Source organism: Gallinula chloropus (genome assembly GCF_964237585.1).
Source record: "Gallinula chloropus genome assembly, chromosome: 11".
Taxonomy (NCBI): Eukaryota; Metazoa; Chordata; class Aves; order Gruiformes; family Rallidae; genus Gallinula; species Gallinula chloropus.
Genome location: NC_140096.1, coordinates 1,574,745 through 1,596,772, shown reverse-complemented (window position 1 = coordinate 1,596,772; position 22,028 = coordinate 1,574,745). Strand labels below are relative to the sequence as shown.

At 41.0% G+C, this 22,028-nt stretch overlaps 1 protein-coding gene across 1 annotated transcript in view; it reads right to left on the bottom strand.

Moving 5' to 3' along the window:
* The window catches only part of LOC311195904 (transmembrane 9 superfamily member 2-like), a gene marked incomplete at its 5' end in the record, with an annotated part of 31,007 nt that extends 11,393 nt beyond the window's left edge, over positions 1-19,614 (bottom strand). The window contains 12 exons of the mRNA XM_084269351.1: positions 1,633-1,690; positions 1,868-1,987; positions 3,573-3,705; positions 6,611-6,719; positions 7,656-7,735; positions 10,204-10,315; positions 12,738-12,865; positions 15,388-15,517; positions 15,709-15,836; positions 17,526-17,619; positions 18,894-19,186; positions 19,498-19,614. Of these exons, the coding sequence (XP_084125477.1) occupies positions 1,633-1,690; positions 1,868-1,987; positions 3,573-3,705; positions 6,611-6,719; positions 7,656-7,735; positions 10,204-10,315; positions 12,738-12,865; positions 15,388-15,517; positions 15,709-15,836; positions 17,526-17,619; positions 18,894-19,186; positions 19,498-19,614 (1,502 nt within the window). The remainder of the gene's footprint in view (positions 1-1,632; positions 1,691-1,867; positions 1,988-3,572; positions 3,706-6,610; positions 6,720-7,655; positions 7,736-10,203; positions 10,316-12,737; positions 12,866-15,387; positions 15,518-15,708; positions 15,837-17,525; positions 17,620-18,893; positions 19,187-19,497) is intronic.
* Between the last annotated feature and the right edge of the window lie 2,414 nt (positions 19,615-22,028).

Genomic DNA, 22,028 nt, shown 5'->3' with positions numbered 1-22,028 from the left:
CAAGCGACCCCTGGTGTAAGCACCTTGCTGAACAAAACATAAAGATCAGATCTGTTTTAGAAGTCTTGCTCATCTTGCTCATCTGCCCAAGCTCGTAGCACAGACCTCACTTACCCCCTCCAAAGTTAGAAAAAAATACTGCAAATATCAACTCCCATCAGTCTACTGAGACTGTAATGGCCTTAGGCTTGTTGATGATATTATGCAAATTCACTGAACTAGCATAGCATAATGGAGACATCTGTTCCTGTGCTACCATCCCCAATCATTTTCCTTCCTCTGTGAAATTTCATTTATTTGGGAGTTTAAACGATCAGCACAGTATCCCTTCCACTGATAAATATTTTCTTCCCTCTCAAGATAATATCTAAATGACAGCAGGGAGACTGAAGCACATTTTGTTTAGAAATAAGACTTCCACACAGAAATACTACACTTGGCTCTTACAGAGTGCATTATGTTTCATTTGATGAAATTTTACTTTCCTGAAAACCAAGCCATGTTTTATTCATTCTGGACTTTTTCTTTGGAGGGGAGAAATACCTTAAGAAGTTACTTATAAACCTTTTCTCAACTTTTGCCAAGGACATTTGTCCTTGATAACATGTAATAAAACACCAACTTGTGACAAGTTACAGGATCACATGTATACATAGCTATCTGTGGTAGGCCAGCATATTATCTCCATGTCACATCAGCATGATTTCCTTAGCATGCATTCTTGCTCCTCTTTCTGCAGGCTGTCGAGCCAAACGTGCTAGGTACAAGTGTTCTGAGCTTCACATACTCAAAGTTGCAAGCACAAAATATGAAAGACTTGCAGCAGAAATTAATTTCTGCTCCCTTTCTTCACTGACCTAACCCTCATGAAAGATCTTGTGAGACCTATGAGGAAATGAAAGTTAGGAGAGCAATCGGGCTTCCCAAGCGCCACAGTATCGGCCACACTACAGCCATACCCAATACTGGGTATATTTATAGAAGATAACTAAGAGAATCTCCATGTTATTCTCACCCAGAGACATACTGAACTGATACTGTTTAGTACAGCTACTTTAAAAAAATTGGTATTTTAGCTTATGTCTTTTTCAATAACATGTTTCCAAGAACAGACTGATACTGGTAATTAAAGCAACAGAGGTCCTTGCCTGAAGAGCTGCCTCTCCTTACTTACCAAAGAGCACTACAGACACTCCAAAGTTACCACAAACCCACATAGCTCCTGTCAAAGTGACCACACTTATTAACAGTGAAGACAGCATTATCTGAAACATACCAAGTGCTGTGGTAGCACCCTGGAATTAGCCTATCACTGTGCCCAGTGCATTTCTCAATGGCTGCGATATTACCTTGGAAGAAAATCACATCATTCACCCTACCCCCACCACTGATGACAAAACAAGATGCTAAGAAACTGTGTTCTAGAGTACCAGGCTCCAACTCCTCAGAACTCACTTTATATTCACAGATAGGTAACATACCAACGGAATAGCAACTTGGAGAACAGCAAAAAAAAAAAAACAAAACACACAAACAAGCAATGCAACAATTCACTTTTTTCCTCCTTCCTTCCCACCTCAGATTCATTTATACTTAAGAATAAAGGAAAGTATGAGGGTAAATAATACTAACCCAGGACAAAGCAGAGCTGTGAGCAAAACGTTTGTCTTCCACTTCTCACCTCTAAATGCTGAGGGGAAAAAGTAAAAACAATTTCAAGTTCAGAACTTTCTCCAAGTGTTTTGCAGTACAGCAGCAAGAAGTAGATTTGCTGTCTGAGACATCAGCTCCAGACTGAGATTTACATCAAGCCCAGCAACGCTGAATTCAACCTGCTGTGTCACATTAAACAAACCCACATACTCACTCTTGTACATTCTAGCAGACACGTAACCAGCTGGAGTTCCCAGTAAGACCCACAATACCACTGCACAGGTCATCAAAGCACCGCGGTTGGCAGGAGAAAGGAAACCAAGGCAAGCTAGGACTAAAGAGACAAAGATTTAGTCATTTGTGGACACACAACAAAATCCCCTGATAACACATATCACTGTGCAGGTATGTCTCACTACCAGATACTTAAATGAAACCTCTGTACATAAGCTCTCATCTATCCCCATCACATGGCCATGACCCCTAATGTCACTGTTTCATTCATAATAAAGCATTATTTCCACATAATTTTTAAATAGAAAGTGTTTTAGCCAAAGGACTGAGAATTAAAATGCTACACAGAGATGACCAATGAACCTGGAATAAATTTCAGCGTTAAGATATCTGCTCCCAAAATCCTATGACAACCCTGTAAAATACTTCACATGCACATTAACTATGTAACAAGAGAAGTTCAATACACAGCAAGAATGACATCTCAGAACAATGTCTGGAGAAACCAAAACCTCTGATAGAGCTCAGGGTTTGGGGTTTTTTTTGTTGTTGGGAAGAGAATCTGTTGGAAATTTTTTAGTTTGTTTTTGGTGGGGTTTGTGGGGCTGGGGGTTTGTTGTTTTTCAGGTGGAAATAACATGAAGACAGAACATCTTAGAGGTAGAAGTGACTCGCTTAGAATTCTACAACAGGCTTTTGCTCACCATGATGGACAAAGTTTACTCAAGAACATGCTACCTCAAAAATAGCCCTTTTAATAAAAAGAAGGCTGCCTGTGTGTCAACTAACAGCAGAGCCCAGCTGAGAGAGAGCTCTCAGAAAAGGCTTCTGTCAGTGATCTCTCATGGGAAGTTTTGGTTTTTGACAGAAAAAGGATTTCACATACACACCCATGCCATTTTCTTTCAGTATTACACTGGTTGCACAGGGAACTATTGCAGTTAAGTAAGTTAAAGATCAACACTGAGAGACAAGTGCATCAAGAAAATCCTATTAATCTTACAGCATCACATAAAGAATAGAAAAAAAAAAAAGAGAGAGAAGCTCCTCTATGAAAGACCAAAAAATCTGGATAAAACCTGAAGAATTTGAAATTTTTTTTTGTAATAAATATCAATATATTTTCCAATTCTACTGTACAATAAGGAATAGCAATGTACTTTATGGATAGCATATACTGAACCACCACGTTGAGACAGTTTACATCACCACACATAGATACAGCTATTTATGGCAGGCCATCACATTATCTCAAAGCTCTATTATTTCATTGACATGTATTCTTGCTCTTGTTTCTGCATGGCTGCAGGCTGCAGAGTCAAGCACATTACTCGGAAAGCATTCTGAGGACGTTAAAGCTTTGATTACATGTCTTTGAACTTGTATTACTGGATCCTTGGATAATTTACACCATGACAAACTGTTTTTGTTTTTTAAAAAGCAACTTGTAACAGGGGATCTTCATTCCTGCAATGAAGAATTTGAATGAGCTCAGACACCACGCCTGGAATGACACTACTCAGGCCAGCATTACTGAAGCTATCATGATGACCATGGGTATAAAATAGTATTGATTTGTTTTACTAAAGGTAGGACTTGACCTGCTTTTGGAAATCATTTGTTTAATAATATTGGCTCTTCCTTGCACTATTATATTAGAAATGCATCACCTCGAAGTTACTTACACAAAGTAATAAAAGTCATAATGAAAATCTGTGTTCCTTGGCCCAAGAAGACAGAGAGTAACATCCCCTTTCTTGGAGGTCTGAAGACGTCTCCATGAACCAGCTTCCAGCCAAATTCCTCTTGGGCATCTTCCTGTATAAAATCAACAATGTCTTCAGCAAAGGTACAGAATGCAGTAGTGAATTAACACAAACCAGATGCAGAATCTGCATTTAAAGTTTGATTAACTTCCAGTTTAGATCCAAAGGCAGACTAATTGCCTCTGATTCATCACTCATTGATTTTATAACCCCCTAATGGTTCAGTGAAAGGCAGGATTCATCAGGAAAATTTTCATCTCTTAAAGCAAGAAAAACAAAATTTAATTAGCCAAACCATTTAACATAATTTTAAATTTAAACTAAAACAAAGCATTCCATTTCATTTAGCTTGGATTATATTTCAATCAAGATAAACATTTATCTTTTTTTGCTTCCACTACCAAGCACATTGGTCTTGATGACAATATAGGAAGAGAATTAAATGGTTCTTGTACTCCAGAAGAAAGTTAGCTCAGTGGAATCACTAAGGGCCAGTACCAACCCTCTGTCCCACTGTCAGAGATGGTCAGATGAATAGCCTCAGTCCAGCAGCTCTAAGGAACCACTGCTGAAGAATAAAACTTTTCAATAAAGTCACTGAAAACAAACATGTCCACTCCCCAAAAAAGCCCAAACACACACACACACACACACACACACACACCCCACCAGCCCCTCAAGAAAACCACTCTGTCTCACAAAGTTAAAAGCTGCAGATTTCGTTCAACCTTGGAGCATTGAGTTTAGTTCAATGGACTGCTTACCACTAGAATTACAGCTCACAAAAATAGGGTAAGAAAGAATACAGACCAAATAGGCAAATGGCATAAAGCATCTTAACTTGTGACAAATTATGCACCTGGAAGATTATCTTTGCCATCCCCATACCGATACACTTGGATTTGTTGGCTAGAAACAACTCTCAGAAATCCCATAAAGTAATAAAAAAATGGAGAACTGACAAGCACAGATAATACTCTGATTCAAAAAACACTCCCCCAAAACAACAAAACTCTGCCTGCAAAGACAATTAGACCATATATTTAGGTATGACTACAATACCTCAGTGCTTTTCAAGTAAAGAAAGGATTGTCTGGTTAAAGAAACCTAAGGACCACCTATGAGTCATCACAACTAGTTCAAGTTCAGATGACAAGAAAGGTGTTGAGGTAAGACACAAGACTTTTCCCAGGAACTCTTAAGTAACGAAAGAGTTTAACAGGTTTGCACCTGAAGCAAATCTTCCTTTGTTTTAAACATGAACACTAAGGAGAAATAAATCCTCAGTACTTTAGTTATAGAAAGTATACAGATTTGGAACAGCTGGTATTGCATTTTGTGTCAACACCTAATCTGGCAAACGCACTCAAAAGACACCTTCTGGTTTTAAACCCAAACTTGAAAGCATAGAGCTTTCTTCCTAATACCCAATCTAAATCTGCCCCTTCCAATTTAAAACCATTCCCCCTCACCCTATCCCTACATGCCCTACTAAAAAGTCCTCTTCACTCAAGCAGTCACAAGCAAAGAGATTTATAAAACAGAGGACATAAGTTCTCTTAAGTTCAGTTCAGGAATCTTCTCTTAGTCAAAGGGACCCTAATAGTACTCTAACAATTTCTAAACCCTTCACTCGATGTATGTCTCACTAAAGCTACACCACACCAAAAGCCAGGTGGTATTAGCTGGATGTTATACACACATGCTAAAGATCACGGTTACTGCCTTGTGCATCTCTCTTTTCAAGACAATCCTCAGCATTCCCTAAGTGTGAGATACTCATTTGCTTCATTGCAGCTTCCTCAGCCCAGGTCCTCTTTTGCACAACTATTTCACACCTCTGTACATCAGCTCCTTGGACAGCAAGAGATTAAGTCTCTTACAACTGGCAAGAAAATAAAAAATGGTGGGTTTTTTGAAAGTCACACCTATCCCTGCTGTTATCCATAGAAACTAATCAAGCTTCTACAAGTCTTGCTCTTCATCACATTAAGAATGACCAACTAATAAAGACAACACAATATAAGATACTGAACGTAATTTAATTGAGAGATCAAAGAGGAGCTTCACAAAAATGATCTGTTAAAGGATGTGAAAAATTCTTCCACTTCAATTACTGTCTGGATTTGCATTAACAAAAGATATTAAATATCAAAACCACAAAGAAGAATAAAAGTACTTTCAGATGTTTTAGTTTCAATATGAAACATTTTTGTGAATTTTAAAGTATTTCTTTATCCAGACAGACAGCAACAACAGTGAAAATTGAAACCTTTGTTGTATCTGACACTGTTTCTCATCTTTGGCTTGCAGATATCACTTTTACCCATGAGGAGGAGTAATTTTTACTCAGCCTTTCACTCACAGTTAACTGGTCAAGTCTTTTATCTCACAATGTTACATTCTTTTCCACTAAAGCAGCAAGACACTATAGGGACCTGCCCCTTTCCCATTTCCATATTTCAAAAGAACTTGCGACAAATTCAGTCAGAAGGCAACAAACTCCAGTCACCACATTAAGTCAAACCAGATTCAGTCTGACCCAGTGACCATCACAACTAAAAAAATAAAATAAAAATGTGAAAAGTCATTTACACACACCCCCCACCATTAGTTCTAACACAGCTGGTGATCAGACATTGTTGCACAGGCACTGGAACATTATGATCTCCTAACCAGAGGCAAAGCATGAGATTCCACCATATTTCCTAAGCACAGACAAGGCAACGTCAATTTGTGTTAGTCAAGTTCATCAAATGAAAAGACTCTCACATCTGCCCATGTATTCCTGCTGTTAGAAAAGACAAAATAGTAACAAAGCTATTTTTAACCCCCAGATATATTAGTGTGTATCAAATTCTTGATAGTCACCCGTGTCCTTGGGCTGTGTACAAAGCTAACTGAAAGCACTATCACCAGGAGAGCACGCTCGTGTAAGAGCTGTAAAGCTTACTCACAGAAGAGTCAATCTGGTTGTATCTTGCAATATCTTTATGAAGAGTCCTCAGGATGATCATAGCCACCATTCCAGATAAGAAGAGAACAATTACAAGGGAGTTCATTATACTGTGGAGGAAGAAAAAGTCAAGCTTTCAATCCCCTTATTCAGGTTTCAGGACATGCATTTTGATTTCACAGCGCACACACAGCTCAGGTCTGAGGAACAGACTTAGATATTCCAGATTGAACTTGAGTCATTCAGGCCTTTCAGTATTTTCCCATCCAGAGAAAGTACTCTGGTTTAAGTGCAATACCTTTACAATTTCTTAGGAGCCAGAAGTGAGAATAATAGTATATTATGATACACTGTTAATTCTCAAGACAGCTACATATTACTTCTATTTTCCTCCTTATATAACTTAAGAGTTTTCCTTGTGAAACAGCTACAGCTCTTAATTTACACTGTCAAGGAGATTTTATATCTATCAATCAATGAAATCTACATCATGCCATTTAATACTTTGAGATGCATTTAATCAGGTCAGCCCTTTCAAATGCTTTAGATTGGAAAACAGTACCATTTCAACATAAATTATATACTTACTTGGTATCATTTGCATGGTACAGAGGGAAATAAGTAAGAGCTTTACATAGACATCTTTTACTTGTAAAAAAATGCAGCTCTTTTTACTGTAAGCAGCTGCTGAGTACTAAACAGGCAGTACACATATGTACTGCTCACTTGGCAGCAAGAGAAAGCCAGACAGTAACAATAAGGCTCTACAGAATGCAGCTGATAAAGTAAAATGATGGAGGCTGCTTTCCGTTTGGACACTAACGGTGCATTCCTCTGGTGAAATGCAATACTACAGTTGCTCCCAAGAGATGGAAGACTGGTAAAAGTTATTTCACATATGAAAACAAGAAAGTTTTCTTGCCTGAAAACTAGCAGTCTTTTTTTTTTTTTTTAAACCACAGTAGAAATTACGTATCCCTAGAAGCACAAATATGAACTCTTTGTGCTCCCTGAAAGGTTATTTATTGAATAAATGCAAATCTTACCTAAACCACTGGATATTTGTATGTGGCATGGACTCCAAAATGTAGTCCCATCTGGAAGCCCACTTAATATTATTCTTTTCCTATACAAAAATGAATCAGCAAATAATAGAAATAAGCAAAGTTTGTTGCAGTCTCTGAGAAGGAGTAAGCACATCAAATGTCTTCCACACATTTTCCATTCAGCATTAATATCTAATCCTGGTAACAGCCCAAGGCCTCCTTCTTGCATTTGTTCTTTTTATCTCCTGAGCATCTCAAAGAATATTTTGTTTATTGATATTTCCCATCCAAGTCTTCTACCTTTTGTCCCCACCCATCCCCAACCAACTGGGCTTCATCAAGCCTCATTTTCTCCATGACTCGGTGTGTAGCTCCCTGCAGCTCCCAAACATGCTCTGAAAAACAATCATGCCATCACTACAAGATGCTCCCAACATAACAAACTGATCTTGAAACTTGACTTTGTTAAACATACTTTCTGAGCGTGTTTCTAGCTCCCCCTGGAATTTCTCTCTCATAATCTTATTGTACTTGGCACAGGCTTCCTCACTCCCTGCCATAAGGGAGTCTGATACAGAGTATTTTCCTGGCAGTCAGCTTTCATATCCCTGTGGATGATTTAAGAAGGAATCATTCAGCAACTTTCACCTTTGAAAGAGACTTCCACCCTCTCTTATCTCCTCCTCTAAATGCTTGACCTGAGTGCTGTACAGGTGGTGATTTTTTTTTCCTGACTCCCATGCCTCAACCTCTGCAGCTTGTCTCATGGGAGGTGCATCTTTTGCTCTGCTATCAAATTCTATTTCCAGACTGGTGTGAAGTTCATAGAATGGTTTTGATTGGAAAAGACCTTCAAGATCCAGTCCAACCATCTATCCAGCCCTACTAGGTCCAGCACTAGACAGCTCAACAGAACTTTTTCACCAGGTGGCAAGTTTGAATAGTTAATTCTCAAAATTTAGGCTCTGTCTCCACTCTAGAAATTTGAGTTCCCATTCCTGGTCTGGATCAAGAACATGTAACAGTGAAGAACTGCACCACAAAAAGTGGCTGAAATCACCTGAAATTGCTCTCTATTAGCCCAATCAGTGGTCAACCAGTAGTTCACTGCTAGCTGGGACAGAGTGTCAGAAGTGTATTTCTAAAAGATTGTTACTTGAGTACCAAGCTGCTCAGGTGCTTACATTTTTGTACCTGTGCATAGTAAACATCAGAAGCATGATCACTTATACTTTTCCTATGCACAGATCTAACTACCCTGCCCATTTCAATGAATTAAAACAGATGCTATAGCTTTCTCTTCAGAAGTCAGCTGCTGTGTTAGGACCACAAAACAGTTAACATATTTAACTGATTTCTGTATTTAGGCTTACTGAAACTGATGTTCTCCTAATTAAAGATACTTTTCACTGACAAATGCTCCCCTTTTTAAGTTGTTTTGAAGTTACTAATAAAAAGCAATGCATATCAGGTATTGTTTCAAACCATGGCTAATGGTTAAGGGAGAAAGCCAGCTGTTTTGAAGACGTGCTGAGCATCACCTGCTGGAAGGACTCTGCTCCATGCCTGAGGACCAAGCAGTAGGTAGCCCAAACACACCGCGTCGTTACAGCCGAAGTTCACAATGCAATTTATCATCAGGACTTAAAACGCAAATGTTAATAGACAGGAGGCTCATTCATGTAGTAAAATCAAGAGTCTAAAGAAGATTGGGGGTCTCAAGGGAAAAGTAACAGGAGACAGAGCCTCGCAGCTCAGGGTCAGCGGTTCAAATCAAATTCAATTTGGTAGAATGAAATCTGTGAACCAAGTGACGGCTGCTGGAGTGCTGACACAAGATCAGCTGGTGGTCTCCAGCCAGTTCCTCTAAGATTGGTGTCCAACAGCAGAAAAACAGCCATGCTTTTGGGACAGACTGGAACCAAGGTACCCAGGTCTGAAGTAGCTTGATCCAAATTATTTTCACCCCCACAGGAGGTTCACTTTCCAAACTGGGGTTCCATGCCTAATTTCCTCCTGTCTAAGGCTGAGTAAAAGCAGCAGAGTAATAGTAAACATCGAAGTATTAACTCTAAAAAAATAAATGGCCACCTACTGAAAAAAAAACCCCTAGTGAATAAAAGCAATATGAGGCAAAATCTGCAATGTCACTAGAAAAACCAGCCTTAAAATATGCTAGAATCAACATTTAACACAAAAGCATCTCCAAACATAATGCAAGTATTTCTTCAACCTGAGACTCTCAGTACCTCTGAAAACAGAGCATACCTCAAGACAGACAACTCTTGCAGTTATCCAACCCATTTCTTTTCTATTACTAACACAACAGGCCAAAATAAAGAGTCTTTCACTTACACAGTACAAGTGTCACAAGCTACAGTAATGGAAAAGTAATTGGTTTTGGAAAAATTAAAAAACTACTTCACAAGGCCATCCTCATGGAATTTACACTGCTTTAACCCAGTTAAAGCTATTAGCAAATTATCCAGCTGTTCTGATTTCATTCTTTTGGGGAATTACATATTCATGTAACAGATTCAATACTTACTTCAAATGTCACAGAGTAAGTGTAGATCAGATTAAGTTTATTGGTGAATTCGCCAGGAATCTCCATGGGTGGACCTTCACAACTTAAGTTGTTCTCATCTGTATGTTTGTAGCTAAGGAGGGGGGAAAAAGAGGTTAAAATTGCACATGCTCTACAACATTTTCACAAATCCTAAAAGGTAATTAACACAAGTTTCAATTAAAAAACCAAACAACAAAAACCCCAACCACAACAAAAAATGAGGAGAGCTGTGTAAATTTTATAACAGCTATCCAACTTCTTTGAGAACCCCTTCTTCTTCCAAAGTTAGATCTTAAAAATAATTTTTTATTAATACTTCCATTGTGACTAGAGAGAATGAGGAAAAAAAATCATATAATTAATAACATTATTCAGGATTTCTCTGACAGCCTTAAAGCCACATCAGATTTGAACACTAATTCTCACAAGTACTTGATTCAAGAGTTAAAAAGTCCACAGAAAACACCCTAAGGATCTGATTCTTGGAATGCTGTCCTACATTCAGTTAATATTTGTTCACACTTACAGGCATTTGAGAACATTACAGGTGAAGTTGTTTGCTAAGCATGTGGGAGATGAGAACTGCAGACTTCTGAAAGGTCATGAGATGAGGTTTCAGCCTACCCACTTTCTGCTGCAAACAGAATAAAGTCCTAGTCCTAAACTACAGTGCTGCTTGATTAACTGGGTACTGAAGTGTAAAGATCTTTACCTGGTAAGATAGTAAGTTTTGCACAAAATACCCTTCTCTGCCATTATACCTCCTTTCCACACTCTAACAAGACTGCATTATTGATAAGGGACTTAACCTCAGTGTATGTTCACCAGCAAGTCAGAAAGAGAATTTCTTATCAGTCTCCCACAGGTTCTCACCTTCCCCCAGGTTTCATTCAAAGAAGGACATTTGTTTTATTCTGGGGGATTTGGGAGTGCCTTTTTTAGTAGTAGCAGTACTACTATAATGGGGTTGTTTTTACACTGGGACAAAAGACATTACTGGGGGAACCTTTTCATTTTCCATTCCTATAGAAGTGGTCTAATTTCACCTCTTGTCAGTCTTCCATACACTGAAAAATACACAACTCAGAACAACACTCCACATTTGAGGTCCAAATATGCAAACACTTCCCTGCAGTACTTTAGAAATACTGCAGCTATAGAAGCACAAAGTTAAAGACAGCCTAGAGTTTGCTTGAATTCACTCCTGTGAGCTTCCTCTAACACCCTTCCACACCCTCTTGGGCAAGTTGTATTTACTCAAGTTAGATAAACAATTCTACTTTATATAAATTACCATAATTAAGGTCCCTTCCAACCCAGATCACTCTATGATTCTATGTCAACAACTATGTCAAGCCACAAGAGAACAAAAACTTTCATGAAAGGCCTAGGGTGCTCCAACAACAAATACACTCTGTCAGGAGATCTTCAAGGCTGAAGCAAAACACCAGGTCAGAGAATGACAAAATTAACCTAACTCTGCCCCCTTGTGTTCTACATTACTGGTGAAAAGACAAATTCTCTTTTTTCAGCCATTCAGGATCCAACTGATCAAGTACTAGCTTGGTACAAGCTTCTTGCCACCACATCAGAGCAAAGGTAAATGGAAGGAATAAATTTGCACAGCAAGTATAAGTCTCTAAAAATATATTCTTCCACTGCAAAAGAGAAAGCAGGTATATGCAAGCCATTGTACCACCCATGTCTGTATGACTTGAGAAACTGTGGTAACATAATTTAAGGGTGTACTTAATCTCTGTAGAAGAGAGGGAAGAGTTTAACTAAAAAAAGAAGATAAAGGCAATCTACTTTTAAATTTTAGAATCAGGCTGTGGTTTTCAAATATATCTAAGTACGAACTGTGCATGAACAGACTGGCAAGAGGCCAAAGTAATCACTTCAGTCTGTTTCTGACCTCCAAACTGTTGCATCTCCTCTCTGGTCAACACAGAAATGCAGATACAAAGCTTTAAGAAAACAAGTTAGTCTTATTAGAAAATAAGTAGCTGTCTTCTGCTTTTTTAATACCAGTATTAACCTGATATTTCATCTATACCTGAGTATCCAAACTAACTCAGGAAGAAGTATACCTGTACAAATAACATACACTCATACAAAGGACATCTGGGAGGCAATGAAGCATCAGTAAGGAGATGACACAGGAAACTATCACTCAGCTAAAGGATGTTTCTCACTTTACATGAAAAGTAATATACATCTAGAAGAAAATCTATAAAAACATAAGGAAGTTTGCATTGTTTGTGGGAGGTTCTAAGGACCTCACAGAAGCAGGTTTTCCATCAGGAGAGGCTTCAGGGCACATTTTAAAAGCAACGTTAAATAACACAGTTGCAAAACTAGACAGTTCCAGCCAAAAAACAGTAAACTGAAAGCTTTATCAGAATTCAAAATAACCAGTTCCTCAGAATTTAACACTAAGTATCATTCCTAAGTTTGCAGCTACTGTTAAAGAGTCCCCAGTACTAGAACCTGCTCCTTTAATGTACACTTACCTCTGTGGTCTCAGTCTTGCCATCACCAGTCTTGCACCAGGCCAGTTTTCATCCTTCCCACTATGGTACATGATTGTTATGTCAACGTGGTTGAAGAGGTAGAAAGTGTTCTTCTTGTTAAACTCTGACTACAAAATATCATCAAGAGATTGAGAAACTTCTCCAACAGGAGAGGGCGCAAGCAGTCAGAAACTTTAAAGACAGACAACTGTGCAATGGAAGAGCAGGGGCAGGGAAATGCTTCAGCATTCACAATTTTTAATATGCCTGTGTAAAATATTTATAGAGGTTTCTATGTATTACATTGTATTATAGAAATACAAACCACAAAGTACCACATCTATGTTACTAGTAAAATTTAAACGTACTTGGCACCATTTTTGTATTTAAACACAAAAAGCTGCCAAAACAAGTTCAAAGAACATATTTATTCAAGGTGCAAGTAATTCAGATTCACTCTTTCTCCCCTCCCTCCCAATGTCCCTGGCAATCATGCCAGCTACCAAGACTACAAAACAGGTTCTGCTTCAAGAAGATACCTTTCACTTTCAGTGGCTATTGCGCTTTATCATTCCTATCCTTTCTGAATGGGGAATTATGAAGAACTACATAAAGCTCAGGTGATACCAGAGTCAACTAAGCAGACCTGGATTTCCATCTCTCCTCAACAATGCCATTGTTTTTTAAAAAAAAAAAATTAATTTGAATTAAGGGACCAGGATGACAGACTGGTACTTGAGTTTCCAAGTAGAAAACTTCATTTATTTACTGTGTATATTAGCCACTTTCCTACTCCCATACAACTTCTATCTCCCCCGCCCCCCACCTCCCAACAAAATATGAAGGTGTCTTGCATTAGATTTATCTGATTCCTCTTCTCTCACTACAATCAAGATCTTCACTGGGAGAAGCCTAAACTTGTATCTGTGCCATAACATAACCCTACCTTTAGGTACCTGTTTCCTCCATTTCCAAAACGGCAGCTGAAGCAATAATATGACTCATCAGCTCCATAAATGAGAGGAGGAACTCTGCCATTGCATGGTAACAATCCCTTTCCTGCCCCCATTTTTAAAGATCTAATTATGTCTGCTGGAAGAGGTATTTGGGTATACTCCTAAAATAAAGCATTCCAAGCTCAGCCCAGAGATTACAGTTATATCCTCACAGCAACTTTCTTACTTGTCAACGTAACAATCATCCCTCATTATCATCACAATCAGGATCTACAGGTGAAAACTGACATTGGGTATGAGTAGCTGGCATGCACAATCTGCACAGCACTTCATGGATTCATGACACAAGCTCCTTAATCTAGAAAATCCAACCATGCCTATGTACAAAGGATCCCCTCTAAAACAAACCCTTTAATACAAGCTGCTGACTTTGCCACAGCTGTTTTCTATGCATTAGACAGCTCCCAACACAACATGGACCTGTGTGAATTTAACATAAAAAGCTCAAAGTAATGGAGTTGAGCTCCTAACTATAACTCCATTCAATTCACAGACCATTTTCAGTACTCAAGGGAGCCTGAGGAATAATGAAGCTGAAAGGTGACTTTAGACAGTAAACCAAACATGCATGATGAATGCATCCCTTCAAGAAGCATCAGACCTGCTGAATACAAATAAACTGACTGCACTGCATGTAAGCACTAAGCCATTTGGCAGAGTCAAGGCAGAGCACCCTCTCCTAACTGAAAGGAACACAGTCCCTCACCCCAAGAAGGAAAAAACTGTATCACTATGATCTGTAACTGTACTAGTTCACCAATCCCAGGATGAGTGACACATTTTGAATTGTTGTCAGGATCAGTTGCTCCCTGTCACTGCTGTGTTTGTAATCTGCCAGCCACCTGGGAAAGTCCTGACACATTTAACTTATAAACTGTGCCAGACATAACTTTTGCAACTAGAACACAGCACTGATTTCTAGGCCTTCACTAGAGAGCTTCTGTCTCAAACAGGTAGGAGAGGGTCTCACCCATAAACATGGCTCTGCTGCATGGACAAAGGATGAATATGCATGAAGTTTTAGGACTGTGGTGGTTCAGCCCCAAACGGTGGGGAGGGGAAGCAGACAGAGCCTCCCTGGGTTGGGATAAGGACAGTTTACTGACAGAATCACTGTGAAAGGGGAACAGTAACAGCCTGCAAAAAATTCCACTCACACCCAGTGATAACAAAGGATCTTATTGACATGAGGGTAACAGAGTACTGCATGACAGCAGGACAGACCCAAATCCTGGCCCAACTCAGACTACCCTGGAGGCACCCAGGAGCACCCCTCCCTGACCAGCCTCTCTTATGAGGGAGTAATGTCAGGTGGTGTGGAAACAGCTCAGACTAACTCAGCTCACCTGGGCTGGCTGCTTGGGGAGGTGAACTCTGGCCTGGCCAGAGCCAGGACAGGAACAAAACCTCACATTTCTATGGCTTTTAGATACAAATAAAGCTATAAACCAAGCATAATGGCATTAGTTAACAGATCTACATGAACTGGTGAATTTTATCAATGATATACTGCACACAGAAGCAGCACTCAGCTTCATCGATGCCCACGTTCTCTCTCAGTAAAGGAATGCTTAAAAATAAAACCATAAATGAAATTGCATCTGCTATACCAACAGAAGCGTTCCACCACTTACATTTATAACACAAGCATCTTTAACTCTGCCATCTGGAGTAACAAAGCATCCTATTGGAAACCCTGGATTACAGTATTTTTGTCCATCTTCCACATCGTAGCACCACGTTACAGGCATGTTATCAATAATCCTGGACAGAAACCAGAGAACACAGCAGCCTCAGAAAGGGATCCACCTTATTCCACACTGACATTTAACATTCATGTAATGCACATTGTTTTCAGCAGTGCCCACAAAATGCACAGAAGAGAACTTAGAACATCAATAACCATTTTTAAAAGCACTAAAAAGCCCCAAACCAACCTCCAGCACACGACTTACCAGTGATGCTGATAATTCAGCTGCATTCCTTTCTTCAAAAAAGCCAGTTTGCTTTTATCAGCACTGTTTCCTGGGTCATATGATCTTGTACAAACCTTCTTGCATGTTTCTTGCTTTTTAAAAGTGAACTGTCAGAAGAACACACAAAAAAGTAATTTCAGTTTTGCTTCAAAAAGTCTTTCAGTCTTTTTTTTTTTTCCATGTAAAGGTGACTTTTGATACTTTACTTCCTTGTTGTAAAGCCAGAATTTCCCATACAACAGTTTTAACTTGAATATCAAGATTTATTTATAACCAGCAGCAGCAATTCCCTTTAACACTACTAAGAATCTCTTCAGTAGCCCAGATAAACTACCTCCAGATAACCTTGAATGCTAGAATTTGGAAGTTAGTAGAAGAGGTAGTGGGGTTTTTTTCTTTTATCAGTATGTTTTATTTTGGTAATTTCATCATCTGCTAAACCAGACTTAACTACATGCTTTTTGAGTGTTTCATGTTAATTTTAGTTGTCATGGGGAAGCATAGCTAAGTTATTAGACAAGGCTGCCAAAAAGGCAAGATGCTCAGCATCCTGCTTCAAGTGCTGCCACCACCTAACATAATCGTGCTCCCATTAGTATATCACATTTCTATTCCAACCCAGTTAGGATTCACCTGTTGGTGAGCAAATGTACTTAAAACATGACTGAAAATTCCAACATTACCACAGCCTAAGTGCTAACTGAAAACAGCATTTCCTAATTACTGTAGTGCATTGCCATTTCAAAGAAGTAATTTTTATAATACTTAATCTATTAAATGCATATCCAATCCAAATGACCCATTATGCTATGTATTTAAAAGCTTCTTGTGGCCAGCAGTCGTAAGACTCAAAATAACATTAGCTCAGAGCCTTAGAGAGACTTCTAGGAGCAGCTTACACAAGGGAGGAGGCATCACCTCCTTAGGAGTCCTATGAAAAGATGTGACTAGGTCCCTAATGACTGAGCAGCAGTAGACTCAAACTCTGCTGCCTCTTTTTCTCACAGGGATTTGGATGATCTAGCAACCCTCACACACAAACACAGCCCAGTTTTCAGTTTCACCAGGAAATCCCAGTCTGGAAGCTGCATTTGAACAGCATACAGCTTTCAAGCACTAAGAGCCAGTGTTTGACCAGATCTTCTTTACTGCAAATAATATTCCCAAGTTGACTGGACAAGCATTTCAGAGATGTTACATTTAGTCATTCCTAATGCAGGGCCTGAGACAGGAAAATACAACACACCTGATCTACAAAATACTTCTATGCATTTATTTTACAGAAGATCTTAAGTGACATGCACCAACAATGAAAAATTTGGGTTCAGATAACAGATGTTAAGCATGCACAAGCAGGGAAAAGCTGGAAGGGAGCCCTAACTCAGCTTCTCCTTCCCACTCCAGAAGTTTCCCAACAGTACAAACAAGTACATGAAGCAGTTCCTAAACTCCCAGCTTACAGCTTCCAATATCACATTAAAAAAACCCTAATGATTTCAGATCATCTAACACACAACACACCCACACTGCCTAAGACACAGTTTCTAGATTTCTCTGCCACAGATGAACAGGAAAGAAGTGATTACTAGTTCAGCTTCCTAATTTTAATTAGCCACCTTAAGATGCCTTTGGGGTAAGGCATGGGAGGTGTTTTGGTTTTATTGAATGACCTTATATTTAAAAAAAAAATAAAATCACACAATCATCAACTTTTCATCTATGTCTATTGATTACAGCCATCAGAATGGCACCTATCAAATTTAAACAGTATGAACTTTATCAAGGGATAAAAGAACCTTATATGGAGATGATGCTATTCTCTCCCCAAACAGCACTTGTCCAAGATTTTCCGATGGTCTTTTCTCTTCTGTATCTTGACAGAAGTCAAAACTGGGGGAAAAGTGGAAAAGATGACCTTTAATTAACATGTAACTGTAAATATCAGCCTAAAATAATTTCTTAAGTTACATCCTGAACATAGCAGTTTTCATGCTTCTTTTGGTGGGTCAGGCACTTTTAGTAAAATGCCAAGTGCCTCTGCAGAGAAGTTTGCCATATATTCTACAGAAATACTTCTATTTTGCTACCAGTTTCAACCAAGAAGATGAAGTATCTTTAACACTTAGTCCAAGCACCCTGTTGAAATCACCACTTAAATAAACAATATTTCATACTAAGAAAAACACAATAATGCTTGGACTGGCCATTTCTCCTGCAAAGATGTTCTAGAAAAACAACTACACCCCTTTCTTAAAGGCAGACTTTACAAATTACATTTAATGTGAAACATGTTCCAAAGAAAGCAAGTGCTTTTAATTTTAAGGTGCTACCCTATCAGATGCCATTCACTAATTCTTTACAACCTCATACAGTCTGGAACAGTTGAAGGTAGCAGGGAGAATGTAACCATTATGATTACACAGGTAGCAGTAGGTTATGGGGAAAAAATGTAACAATCACTTATGTACTTTTTCCTCAATAAGCAGTCCTAAATTCATTGACTTCCACAGAGTTTTAATGCAAATAGAGATGCTGTGGTCTGCTGGAGCTCCTCTCTGGTCTTGCAGCTGCTGTTGCACTACAGAGGCTAAATCCTATAACACCAGCAAGTTTTTCTTTTCTGGATGCCCAGCAGCCAGACTGCAAATCACATTGTGTATCATTACTTTGTAGGTCTATAACTATCTGTAAATACAGGCAATAGCTTCCACAGACAAGAATACAAGCAAATAAATAAAAGAACCCCAAAGACCAACACACAACTGTGAATTAGGTACAGATCTTTGGTGGAAAAGGTTACAATAACAATGACTCTTCTTCAATTTGTTTTAGTTGCTAGAAACAAGGAACACAAAGCTCCTTTTCTTCCCAGATTTGACTAACTGGAAGAACTTTCAAACAGTCAACACTGAATGTAGTGGTCAGCTCAAAAAAACCCCAACGCAGTGAAACCCAGGGGCCTCGTCCTTCACAGTAACGGAGGAGGCACAGGTGGGGCCTCCATCCTTCCCACCCTCTTGTATTTCATTGCTGCCGCCGAGCTGTTTTACTCTTCCATCCCTACATCCAACCCACCGCTTGTGAGGAACGCACAGACCCCACCAGGAGAGCAGAAACCCGGCTTCCCAAAGGCTCCCGGCACAGCCCGCTGCGATTGCACTTACGCATCATACTCGTAGGGCAAAACCGACTCCACCGAGTCCAGCCTGTTCACGAAGAGCTCGATCAGCGACTGGAAGAGGGAAGGGCGGGGAGAGAAGAAGTATGAAAATACGGGCTTGGAAGAGCAAACGAGCGGCCGACACGACGCGCGCCGCCCGCCGAGGAGCGCGGCGGCAAGTTTGGGAGCTTCGCTACCCCGCCCCGAGCTACCGCGGACTTCTGACAGGCCCCGGCCACCGCCGCGGCGCTGGGCCGCGCCGCAGCCGCCCTCCCCCGGCAGCGCCGCCGCAATGGGCTGCAGCGAGCAGCGGAGCACCGGCGAAGGGCTGCAGGCTTCCACGGGAAAACGGGTTTCACACCGAAAAAACCACCCCAAACAACCCCAAAACCGAACACAGGGTACGGCAAGGGGAAAGGAGCTGGGGGCGGGGAGGGGGGGGGGGGGTCGCTTCCCGGAGCAAAGGTTGTCGCCTGACGGAGCACGCCCGGGGCCCGCAGGCAGCGGGGAGAGGGGTGCTCGGGGGGTCCCCACCCTCGCTTAAGGGGTTTTGGATACGAGGAGCGGGGGCGCCCGCCCGCGCTGGGCCCGCCCGCGCCGGCTCTCACCTTGCAGCCCTCGCTCTCCTCGCCCTCCTCGCAGAAGCTGACGGGCGCCAAGCCGGGCAGGTAGAAGGCAGCGCAGAGAGGTGCCACCAGCAAGAGTCCGGCCGCCAGCAACCTCATCTTCCAGCCTGCGGGAAGGAAGGCACCATGAGCCGAGGCTGCAACCCCGACTTCCCCGGGCAGCGCCTTGCGGAGGCGGCCGAGGCCGGTAGAGGCGGTGTCACAGACGTGGCGCCTGCGCGATGAGGTGCTGAGGCGCTGGGCGCCATCTTGAGGCAGGGCGCACTGAGGCACAGCAGTGCTTTGGCACAGAGGCCGCCTTTGGCTCCGGGTCCTTCGCGCCGGCCGTTGTCTTCCGCTCGGTGGGGAGCCGGTTTCCCTTCTTCTCGCCTTATGTCGTCTTCCCCTCGGTGGGCAGCTGGTTTCCCTTCTCGCCTTACGGGCAGTGTGATGCGCTCCAGCTCACGGTGTCCTCTGGCCCCTTTGCCACATCGGCGTCAGGAACAGGATGGTTGTTCCTTCAGGTGGCAATGACAGGGGCAGCGCTTCGGGGCAGCTACAGAACCTGGCTGAGAAGCAGGGTAAATAGGAGTGATGCCTGCAAGCCTAGCTCTGTGCTACCACAGCGAGACATAGGCATTGCTGCTAAGACCCTGCACTGAAGGTATTGCCATCAGCACAGGGTGGAACACACCTTCATCTTCCTCTTTGTACTCCCCATTTAGGCAAGCTGTTGCTACTTGGGTTTTGAACCTGTTTTCAACCTCCACAGCCTCCATGTCCAACAATTTTACTCAATTCATAATCAGTAGCTAGTTGCCCTGACCAAGGGACAGCACCAGGAAAGAGGAGAAAGAACAAAGGTTGTGTAAAAACTGCTTTTATTGTGTCTTTCTCAGCTGAGCTTGGACAATTTGAGTTGGCATTTCAGGCAGGTCCAGCTGTGTCTTACGGGACTGTGATCCACCTTGTATTGCTAAACTGAAAGGGGCCACAATTAGACCCCAAACAAGTGATTTGGGACAAGCACATTAGGGAGATACTGTTTAGAAATGGTTGACAAAGTTAATGCCAGAAACAATTACTTTGTGCTGCTCTCATCCACTCATCTAACAGAGGAAAAGTGCTGAATTTCTGTAATACCTGTCAACTGACAGCTGCCTAGAAAAGTGTTCTTTGTCATGAAAGTATTAAACTGATCTTTTCAGTTATTAGTTTTTGGCTATATATCTAGAGGGAATTACATTCCCTTTTTTGTTCATTCTGAATGAGACTTAGTGATCGGATTATTTATGGATTCATTAGTGCTCATCCGCAGCTCTCCTAAATCCTTTCTCCATTTTAAACCCAAAAGTATGATGAACTTGGTAAAAGGCCAATATCATGAAAACACGCAGCATGGTACAAAAGAGATCCCAAGCACTGCCTCAGTATGAATGTGCAGGTTGAGGGAGGGGATTCTCCCCCTCTACTCTGCTCTAGTGAGATGTATGTGTGTGTCCCCGCAGTACTGCATCCAGCTCTGGGGTCCCCAGTACAAGAGAGACATGAAGCTGTTGAACCAAGTCTGCAGTTTGTTTCCTGCAGGTTTCTGCAGTTTTTGTACCAAAAATTCAAACTTAGAAAAACAGAGGGAAGAAAAAGGGGACAAATTAGAAGAACTTGATATCCTGTAATCCTCTAAGAAAAAGATCTCTTGCTGAACTTGGAGCAAGACAATACAGAAGCTATGTAGTGGAATACAGTAAAATGCTGTTCTGTTTTGCAATGGCAATGGACCTAGAGTTGCAATTAGAAGAATTTGGCCCTGATACAATCACAGCAGTACTGTGGTTTAACCCCAGCCATCAGGGAAGGAAATCAGAGGAGTAAAAGTGAGAAAACTCATGGCTTGGCATGGGCAGGTGTTCAGCCATCCCCAGGAAAACAGGGCTCCATCACGTGAAACCGTTACTTGGATAGACAAATGCCATTGCTCCGAACATTCCCCCTTCCTTCTTCTTCCCCCTTCCGTCATATGGTATGGAATATACCATCCCAGGTCAGCTGTCCCAGCTGTGTCCCTTCCCAACTCCATGTGCACCCCCAGGCTGCTCACTGGTGGGGTGGTGTGAGCAGCAGAAAAGCCCTTGGCTCTGTGTAAGCACTGCTCAGCAGTACTGAAAACAGGCTTGTGTTAACAACAGTATTTTCAGCACAAGTCCAAAACACAGCCTCATGCCAGCTACTATGAAGAAAACTGACTCTATCCCAGCCACAACAAGCACAGGCAGTTATGTTCAGTGTTTAAAATATGTCCATGCTAATCCCATCTAGCTACGTGTGCAGCACATTAACAAAATGAAGCCTGGAGTTACCAATGAAATATTTTACTCTTTCAATCAGAGGAAGAAAAAGAGACTTTAGTTTGCATTTGCTTATCTTTGTAATTATGTGCTAGGCAGTCAGCAAACACGCTGCGTCACAGAAGCACACAGACTTCACACATAGATGGGGACTATTTTTAGCACGTTTCTTACAGGACTAACAGTGTG